Source organism: Aptenodytes forsteri, unplaced genomic scaffold (assembly GCF_000699145.1).
Source record: "Aptenodytes forsteri isolate BGI_AS27 unplaced genomic scaffold, ASM69914v1 Scaffold374, whole genome shotgun sequence".
NCBI lineage: Eukaryota > Metazoa > Chordata > Aves > Sphenisciformes > Spheniscidae > Aptenodytes > Aptenodytes forsteri.
In genome coordinates, this window is record NW_008795678.1 from 39,852 (window position 1) to 50,834 (window position 10,983).

At 36.2% G+C, this 10,983-nt stretch overlaps 1 protein-coding gene across 1 annotated transcript in view; it reads right to left on the bottom strand.

Annotated features, from left to right (window-relative positions):
• Positions 1-7,943, bottom strand: part of LOC103901718 (extracellular sulfatase Sulf-2) — a gene marked incomplete at its 3' end in the record, with an annotated part of 46,860 nt that extends 38,917 nt beyond the window's left edge. Inside the window, exons 1-2 of the mRNA XM_009282644.1 lie at positions 7,722-7,943; positions 1,852-2,091 (exon numbers count right to left, since the gene is read on the bottom strand). Coding sequence (XP_009280919.1) covers positions 1,852-2,091; positions 7,722-7,896 — 415 coding nt within the window. The remainder of the gene's footprint in view (positions 1-1,851; positions 2,092-7,721) is intronic.
• Between the last annotated feature and the right edge of the window lie 3,040 nt (positions 7,944-10,983).

Sequence of the window (10,983 nt, forward strand, 5' to 3'; positions counted from 1 at the left end):
AAGAAGCTAAACTGTATGTTTGCAGGGCAAACCAGTACTACCATGGACCTCAAAAAAAAAAACCACCAAAAAACAACCCTACAAATGAACTCCTGTGCTTTCCAGATCTTCCTCACTGACTTCACGGCAGTCATGTTCAAGGAGGACTCCCCATTTCAGAGAAACTGTATTCATAATCTCCAAAATACTCTCCTTAGCAGGTTACTTTTGAAACTTGAGAAATTGAGTGAACAAGGTTCTAAAATACAATTTCCTGCTGTTTCTGAAGCAGGTAAATCTGATCAGATTTTTTTTTTGGGGGGGAAGGTAAAAAAAATACCTTCTTACTGCCGACATCCTTCATACTGGATAACTTAAGACTTTAACCAGAGCATCAGAAATGAACACCAGCTTCCAATGATGGCAATTTCCATTTAAATTTGTATAACAACATATCACATTTAACTACATGAATGAGGATCTCATTTACAGCTGAAGATTGCTTTGTACTTGTTAAAGTACTATTTCTATGCGTTCCAATAAATTTAGTTTGCCAATTGAGGTAGACTGAAAATGTAATATAGATTCACTAAGATCTTGGGTCTAAATTTAAATATTAAGTTAATGTAAAAATGTAAGACATGAATACCAGGACACTTGCAATAGCTATACAAGTTAGTAGAAATTGCAGGTGCTGGAAATATAGTCACTAAAGGTAAAAATTGTTACAACAGACAAACATCAGTAAACACAAAATAAACAATCTATGAAGAATAAAACATTAACCTTGGTGTGGTATTCATATGATCATTGGTATTAGTGCCAGGAATGATAAATGGAGGGAAACAGCAACCAATTAATAAGGAATGTGCACTTCCCCTAATTTATTTCTTTCCAGATTAATTCAGGTCTTTATTTTAGAAAAACAAAACAAGGAAATTACCTATTTGTTTTAAGACCAAGACTTTGCAGCAATAACATGTAAAACTCATGTGAATAGTTAGAAAGAAAATAATGATCTTGTTACGCTTATTCAAGATTTATACTAGTTTCTGGAAGCCTCAAACACTATAAATTCATAGAAAAAAATGTATACTATCAATAACAACTATACTACAATACTATAGTATATATACCATAAATAACCCAGAGAGAACCAGGTGTATGCCTGTTTCTCATCATGACAAAAGGCATTAGCAAGAAAAGTGACAAAACCACTGTAATGGGCAAGGACCTAAATCTCATGTCTGAGAATGCAAGAAGGAAATAGGTGTGAAACACATGCTACATATTTTCTGAAATCCCTTCTACAGGATATTTGTTCCTAAGGAGCATTGCATGCAAAGAGGATAATTTGTTTCTCAGGAGTATTTTGATCTTGCCGATTATTCCTCACTTGTTACTTAGCCTAAACACCTTTCTGGGAATGGATTGTCTGGAGAAACCAATCCAGCTGACAGCTCTGCCTGAAAGCACAGAAGGAGCAGTCTCTTACTCTTGTATTCTTAGTTTGATTAATATATCTGTTTTATGAAAAATTCAAATCACTAATTCCTTTCCATAGCATCTTTCTTGTCTGTTCTGTGCACTTCAGGTAATTGCAGGGCATATTCTACATGCACTATGCCTTTGGTTCAAGCATGCACATTATTTTATCCTTCCCAGCTTCTGAAAAAAGTTGTCTTTTTTTTTTTTTTTTTTTAAATTTCCTCAAGTAAAAGTACAAGGAAGCTAAACCTACACGCAAGACTGAAGCTCTGGCATTCTGCACTGCTGCAGTCCATTACGAGAACAAATTAAAATATTATATACATTAGCCTCTGTACTAATAAGTCTAAGGAAGCTTTCAGACGAAGCCAGCCTTGGTCTTACCTGTCCTGTATCCTGTGTTGTTGAGGTACACTGCAAACGTACGTATTTCATGCTGAGCCTGCCAGGATGGAGAAGAACAGTTCTCATTGTTAGTGTAAGTGTTGTGGTTGTGGACGTACTTCCCCGTAAGAATAGAGGAGCGAGATGGGCAGCACATGGGTGTTGTCACGAAGGCATTGATGAAATGAGCACCTCCGTGTTCCATGATCCGCCTTGTTTTATTCATCACTTGCATAGAACCTGGAAGAAAAAAAAGTCTTGGAATTATTTTCTTGTTTCAGTCACAAGAGCTAACTAAGAGCTCATGTGTTACATCAGAGACCAGAATGAAGCACAGGTAGTAAGGGCACTTTAATCTCATACTGAACCCAAATCCAAACGGATTATTCTCCCTCCTCTAGTGAAGTTCTCCCATTGTTTTAAGAAGGACCAAATACTGAAGTCCTAAGTTAAGATTTGACTCAAAGCTGTTGACATAGATCATAATGCTTTTTAAAATTTCTCTCTCTCTAAGCTCAAGATTTACCACTGTACTACCTGCACCATCTATGCAGCCTTCCTGGAGCCACTAGTACTGTTCCAGCAGCTGAAGGCAAGAACTACCATGAATTAGGCTGAGACAATATGGCCTGAGGGTGAAATTCACTTTGTGCAGCAACCCTGACCAAAGTTTGCATACTCCTTAAGCATTATTATTCCTTGGTTTCAGAAGATACCTGATGCACTGCCTTTTGTGCCAACCTTCTGCAAAAGGCTGAGGGTTGTAATCACAGAATCACAGAACCATTGAGGCTGGAAGGGACACCTGGAGATTATTTAGTCCAACCCCTTGCTCAAGCAGGGTCTGCTAGAGTTGTTCTCTAGATAAAATGTTCTTTTGCCTAATGTGAGGCATTAGCAGGTATTGATTTCTGTAAGTTTCATTGAACCAAAGTAAAGCCCTCATAATAATTTTCATAACCAGCCCACTGAGTTTCTACCCACTTGATCCATTTTGATAATAGTGCTACCTAAACCTCTCTAAATTTTCTTAGGCTTGGTTCTGCGGAATCAGATTTTTAGATGACTACTTGGGACAGATAACACCATGTAGTTATCTGTCCTAAAACAACCTAACATCACCTAAAAACAAACAAGCAAGTCTTAACTGGCAGGGACTTGGATGAATTGGGGTAACGGGAGACGAAGTCTTTTTGCCAACAATTACTAAAAGCCACACTGCTGCCAAATGGTTGTTCTGTTTCCAGTTTAAGACAAAGCTTTGGACAAAGACTGGATCTTTACTATAGACATCCACCTAGCTAAATCTAGATCCATATCAGAGTTTTTCCTACACACAGAAACACCGAGGATCAGAAGAAAAAAGACATTTAGTTTCCCTCATCTATAGGTGCCTGCTAGTTAAAACTGCATCAGAGTGAGTTATACTTCATCTAGGAAGAATTTCCATTTTCCAAAGAACTTGTAATGGTACCATGTCACCAGCATGACCTTGCAAAGGAGAGTAAACCTTTCCATCACCAACCCTCCCTTCTTGTTATGAGCAGGGGAAGCCAAGAGACAACATGGAGATGAGGTACGGGTTCATGCTGCAGTAGGGTTGGGGCTAACTTACCCAAGGTTGAGTTGATTAATAGTTCAGCTTTAATCAATGCATCCTGCAACCATCTAGCACAAACTGTATGTTGTTTCTGTCAATAATGGGTTTAGGTTTCTTCTATGCTCTTTAGGCAGGGATTTCATTATGAGATTGCAACAGTAAGTTGATTTGATACAGGGCACATTGATATAACCAGGAGTCAAAACCTAGAGGGAAAATGGTCATAAGCCACATACGAAATCTGACTCTCTGGCACCACGAAGGAAGATTAATTGCTACTGTAGGTCATTTCACCTAAAAATTGCCATGGTATTAGTTTTCTTGAGATCATTTTGTTGGAATGAATATAAAAAAAAAATTTCAAAAATCTGTTTGTGCATTTCTCAGGTCAGAGCACATCTCTGTCACATCACTTTGTGACAAGAACAAGGCAGGTTATTGCACTCCCCCTTTAGAACTTGCTAAACTTCACTATCAAAAAGAAGTTTCTGAAGAAAGCAAGGTTTTTTGTTTCCATAACTGTGGGATAGGTATTAGTGCTCAAAGGCACTAACAACACATTTAACAATTGTAACAGTCAATTATACATTATGTGAGCCTGAAAACTGTGGACGTTTCCTCTGTGTTGTCTTATGAGCTAGCCCAAGCATAAATAGGCAGACTGAAAGAATGTTTTGTCATCCCAATATTAAAATACAATTTAACAACCCCTTTAAATGACAGAGGCATCTGTGCATAAATAACAGTACATGTTAAGACTCCCCTTGGGGGCAGTAACCTCCTTTAATAAAACTGCTGTAATGACAAGGCCCTATATATCAACAGTCTTTAATACAAAACCATATGATCTAATCTGCTTCCCCAGCTTGAGAACTAATACAGAGTGACAGATCAGTGGAAGGTAAAAATCCAGCATACTCTTCTGTACAATCTTAAATAGGCCAGCTTTAAATATTTTAAACAGCATTAAACCAGCCAACCAAAACTTATTTTATTCAGCTTGCCTCCAATACAAACATAGAATTATGAGAAAAAGTAGAAATAGATCTTTCCATAGCAGAAAATTAGTTATGTGTTAATCAGCAACTGGAACCTCACCAAATCACCTTTTGAGTTGCAAAACCTTCTGGGGTTTCATTAGTGGATGTACCAAGGGAAGTCATGCTTTGAAGTGTCAATATTAAATTCAATTTAATTTAATTTACCTGTCTAAACCCACTGATAATAAATAAAAATTATTTAGTAGTTAAATGTGAAATTTCTAAGCTATTTAAAAAAAAAAATCCATTGGACTACTGTGAAAATATGAAAGTTTAATCAATTTGATGCATTCAAGCTGCTCACTGGACAAAGTGAAGCAAAACCTAGGTTGAAATTCCTCCTGAAATTTGTGTGGTATCCATAACTTTGCTTAGTGTGTCTTCACAGTTCACTTTAGGGATAAGGCTGATATTTTGACTAATATTAATGGACAACATATACCAGTTGTTTATGAAATAATACTGACTTTCTCATTAGTTGTGTTTTGTTGTCAGAGGTCATAATTTACATGAGTCTTAGGGAGCTCCAGCTGTTGAAGAACTTGTATTAAATCCCAAGTGACTTAGTCTACTCTGAAGCACAATTTAAGAAGTGGTATCCATATGCAGTTAACTTAACTGAACCCCAGAATGTTAATTAACTGTCCCCTAAAGCCTTCTATTTTTATCGTATTTGAACATCGTTAGACACCCTTTTCACATCTTCATTTCCTTTTTTTTTCCTCATATTTAATTTTAATGAAGCTCTAAGACCCTAATCTCCATGTATGATAACTAAGAAAAATTATCTTCCATGCCACTTTTGTAGTTTTTCAGAGGAAGATGTAGGAACATACAAATCACCTCTCACTGAGATTTCTCTAACGTGGCTGAAATAACTTCTAAATAATCAGATCTTTCTCCAGCGATGAGATAATGAAATAAGCTGGTTTGGTAAACCACAGCAATATGGTAGGCAAACCTAATTAAACTGGAGATGCTGAGTCCATCACCCAGGGGACATCAGCATTATACTAACTTGGACTTAAATGGCTCTAGCGGGGAAAAAAAAAGTCTTTGTTTCTAATTAAGTCTTTCTCCTCATCAGTATATTCCTCTTCTTTATATTCTACTTGTCAGTACAACTCTTTTGATTAGACAGTCAACTGAGCGTGTATGTTTCAGTAGTTCTTGGTGTTCTCATTTGCCTTCTCCCATTCGTATCCATTACAATTTACACTCATTCTCCTCTGACCTGGAGGTTCTGCATCCTTTTCATCAGCCCCTTATCAGTCTTTTCCTTTTTTCAATACAAGGCTGAGGTTTGGTTTCCCAAGTAAAACTCATGACTAACAGTAGTGCAAATTAAGAAAAAAAAAAAAGGAGAGAGAAAAAAAAAAAGTTGTACTCCTTTCCTGAAAGGACGACATTTTCTCTCTGGTAAACTCCACCTGCTACTGGTACATTGTTAAATCTATCTTAAATTAAATAAAGGAAAGGCTGTTAAGAGCACTTGAGATTGTGTTGTCTTCCCTTTTGCCTCAAAAGTAGCCACAAAAGAACAATGAAAGCTACAACACCCATCAGTTACAGAATATTCTCAGAAACAGATGAAATTTTAGTTATGCACAGCTTTCCCTGCTACACTTTCATAGCTTCCAAGTTTTCCTTAGTTTTTATTTGTAGTTCACATCTTGTCTTCATCTTTCTTAAATGCATTAACCACAATCCCCACAAATGGCAATTTTGATTAACTTGGACAGCTCACCAGACAATAGACAAGAATAAAAATTAATGCAAACAAATATTGGGTCTCACAAAGCCATTAGTGGCAAATGACAAATATCAAATCTCAGCTTCATCAAATGGATTTTCCTTAGTTAGATCCTAATTTGTGTGGACACATGCCCATTATGCTTGAAATTGGAAAGCATCAGATTATCAGAGAAGAGAAATACACTGCCCAAAGGACTTAGACAATTGCATCAGAAACAAGCAGGCTAGCATAAAATAGAAGATGATAAATTTTTTAGGACCACCTTCTGAGCCTGCAAGATAATGTACTTAGGTTCTTTTGGATATACATTATTGAAACCGCTTTATTTGTGATCCAATAACCATTTAAAAAAAAAAAGCAACAACAACAACAAATCTTCTGATCCTCCTAATTTGAATTACATTTGTATTTGGTGGGGTTACTGCCATATCAGGCTTTCTCACCACCTTTGAGAAGAATGTAACATCTACAACACTGCAGACATGCAATAATACTGATAAAAAGGAAGCATCTATAAGAATACTGCCATGTTGCTGTGATTAACTTTTCAACTAGATGAGTAAGTGTATAAGTAATACAAGTTGATTAACTTTACTATTGTGTTCTGTTTCTTCTGTGAGGTCTGTGTTCCAATTTTTTCCATCCATACTGGAAATTTGATACACTAACTGTCAAAAAAACCCACCAGACCTCACATATACAAACTCTCGTCTTTCAGATGATATGCTTAAAAGCATATTTCTAATGCAAAATTACTAAAGTAAACTGGTTCGTGTTAATCACTTCTCCTAACTACAGACAACATTCGGTAAATATAAGCTTGTTCAGGTAACAGAACAAAACCCAAACTCTGTCAGACAATTCATTATTCCAAATCATTAGGCAAAGTGTGTGTTTAATCTTCATCTCCTTTCTTCAACAATTAACATAGCGTTGAATAACACAGTAGAACCTTTTCATACTAAGTGATTTTGGTCAGTAATTAACTACACATCTAAATGGACAATACCAAGAATAGTACGACTGTGTTAGGTAACATTTAAGTAATTAAAATTAAAATTGTATATGTAATGAATGTCTGCAATTACACAAAAAAATTTGGGTAATTACATGGTGCAACAATCAGTTATGAATTTAAAACTACTGCTTTGGCATGTAGCTTCCCAGGTTATACTTGCAATTGCCAGAAGCGTAGTTTAGGTGTCTAGATGAAGACAGATAGGCAGGAATCTCATATTTCCACAGAAACAGGAAGTTTGACATTTTAAGTTGAGACTAACTTTTGCTGTCCTTGAATTTCATGCAGACGGAAAGTATTTTCTACATAAAGGTAGGTTTAAACTTTTGCTACTTGTTCTTCCTATCATTTTTCACACTGGAAAAAAAGATAATTATTTTGAATGCAAGAATCTAGCTTCAAGGAAAAGCAGTGCCATGCTCATTAGCTAAAATTCTCTTTATGTTGGGCTCTTACCAAGTTCTACATCCTGATCATCAGTAAGAACAAGGATGATGTTTGGACGGATGTTTCTACGGTCTCTTTGAAATCTTCCCTTCAGACGCTGATTTAACAGGAAAGCTGAACTTCCATCCAACAGTGATAAAACAGTCATCATGAATAATCCAAGGACAATACTATGCTGTGCCATATTGTGCTGATTTAATGTTCTCTCTGAACAAGGTAGGTTAATGGCTTCTATTTCTTTTTTGTTTGCAGGTCTCCTATAAGGGAGAGGGAAACAAGTATTTATTTATACCTTGACCCCCCTGCCTCCCCCAAGGAACAGCAAGGTTCTCTCCAAAGAAGTAAAAAGCAATATACTTGAAATAATTTAACCCCTAAGAAAAAAAAACCAAAAAAACAAAGCAACTGAATGTTTTGTTTTTCTAGTGCCAGCTAGAAGCAGAAACTTGAAAAATCCATAGTTCATAAGCCGTTACCAACATAGGCAACGAAGTTTCACTCTATGCTCAAATTTGGCTCTAAGTTCAAGGATTTAGCAGGGTATCAAACTCTTACTTTTGCTTTGAGACATATAAAAAGCAATCTTCTTCCTTAAGGTTCTGGGATGTTTTGAGATGACATTTTTGTTTACTGCATCAAAAATGCAGATGTTGAAGAAAAAACCCCATGTCTATCCATATTTTTAAACAGGACTGTGGTAAAATGTACTGAGTTAACAACACATTTGCAAATTCATAGAGGATCCTCAGACAGAAGACATGTTATACACTGATTTATCTTACAAATTTCATTAGAGAGCAGAGCTGCCCAGATCTTGGAACTATGGTATGATACTGTTTGAAATCAACTACAGCTTTGATGTTAGTGTGATATCCCGTCAGCATTTCTGTTGGTTTCCAAGATTTTTTTTTTTTTAAATATCATTAGTAGTATTATTATTAATGAACACATTTGAGGGCCCATTACTGCAAATGTTTGGGAATGGATGCACCAAAATGATTTGCACTGCCTACGACTTTTCTCTGTCATAAATACAATGCCCCAAAATTGACTTGTTTGCAAAATAGAGCACATCTAACTGGTACTGCTGCTGCTAATGAGGCAATAAAAAATTCTTAGCAATTCCTACAAGAAGATTCCAAAAAATTAATAAGCATGCTGAAGAATTTTTGAAATCATAGTTTTGCTCAATGATCTTCTGGTATAAAGGGATTTTCTCTTGCTTTCAGAAGTCAAAATAACAGTATGAAACTGTATTGAAAATTTCAAGTAGTAATTATTTCATCAGATCCAGTGATCAATGAGTCAGTTTTTGTTGAATTCCCTACTTGCTGCCTGCCTCTTCCTGGACTGGTGCCAATGATCTCTTGTAATGCAGTGAAAAATCAATTAAAAATGACACAAGGGAGACTATCTGCTTTTTGTAAAGACCAGAAGTGCCTGAGTAGAAAGAGCCTAGCACAATGTGTTTTACCCAAAGAAATACATTGGTTATTCTGTCCCTAAAGCCACTTGGGAAAACAGTTTTTCCTCCAGCAGATTATTTCATAGCCACATTATTACTTCATCTCTGTCAGCGTCTGTTCTTTGAGATAAACTTTTTTTAAGAAAGTTCTCATGCAATAGCAAAACCACTGGTCTGAAAAATTATACTCAGCTTCTATGCTTATTTAAGAAATGCATATTGAATTTTCATATAAGTCAACAGATACGTAGCTATAGTATGATGCAATATTTGTTAAGGCTGCTTTCCAAAAATGTCCACTAACAGGGTTTTGAGGGAATGAAAAAATCCTTCTTCCTTACTAGTCTCTCCAATGCAATAGCAAAACCACTGGTCTGAAAAATTATACTCAGCTTCTATGCTTATTTAAGAAATGCATATTGAATTTTCATATAAGTCAACAGATACGTAGCTATAGTATGATGCAATATTTGTTAAGGCTGCTTTCCAAAAATGTCCACTAACAGGGTTTTGAGGGAATGAAAAAATCCTTCTTCCTTACTAGTCTCTCCAATGAGTTTCACAGGCAGGTGAAATTAACTTTTTTCATAGAAACTAAAAATTGATTTTAAATATCCTAGCACTTGTTCCAGTGGGTAGGGAAAAAGTCAAGTCCAACTTCCTAAGTTTACAGATACAGCTTTAGTACCTCTGCTGCTGCTCAGAGATTTGCCAGGCTATAGCAGAAGGAACACCGACAAGTCCTATCAATTTTCATTCCTTGTACTCAGAATTCCATCTGCAGCAGTACAACTGGGAAGAATCATGTCAGATTCAATGTGTTGCTACTGTCCAGAGTAGTCAAAAGCAGCTCGAGAGGCAAACCTGGATCTGTTTCAAAAGGGGAGGAAAAAAAAAAAAAGTTAGTTTAGCAGGCACATATTCCTGGACACCAGCTTTTTGGGGGAGGGGGTAGAGAAACAGCTTCTGCTCTTCAGAAAAATACTCCGTATGTACTTCTGTTTAAAAAAACAAAACAAAACAAAAAATTGACAACATAGATGTTTTCATTACACACAAACATTTTTCTGGAGGTCTAAAAGTTAATGTGGTTTTTCTGCTCTATACTAGCCAATAGCTTCTCGAAATAATAACATTTGCTGACTTTTATTGCAGCATTTAGAAGGCTGTCCATTCTTGTTGTATCTGCTCATAACTACATTCACTGTAGAGTATTGTGCATATAACAGTCTTCCTTGCATTTTTCTCACTTCTTTTAAACAAATGCATGGAAGTAACCTTATGACCTCATTGCCTCTCTTCCCTCAGCCTGTCTTTTCCTCACAGTTTATTGCCCCTCACTCACTCCATTGTATCTAAAAATAGAAGTTGTCCCCAGCTCAGAGAGCTGCTTATCTATCTATAAAATACTTAACACACTTGGGGATGTACATAAACTGCTATTCCACAGCTATTTTATCCACACTTGCATATTTATGGTTAAAAGAATTACTTATCTCCGAGAGGATACTGCGGGTGGAGGAGAGAATTTCATGTCAAGTACAACAGGCATCTTCTACCAAACCTGTTATCTCTTTCCCAACCCCTTCCTCAATGAAGATTTTTCAACTATTCTGATGTGTTATGTTCCTATTATTATCAGGGTAAGTACTGCTGGGAACCAACTCAAAGGATGTAATTATTTGCAAAACTCATACCGATAACTAGGTAAGAAAATTAAAGCAATTTTAGAAAATAACCTATTTCTTGAAGTATGTATTCATAAAAGACAGACATGCCATGACTAACAGCATATATGCAGTAAAA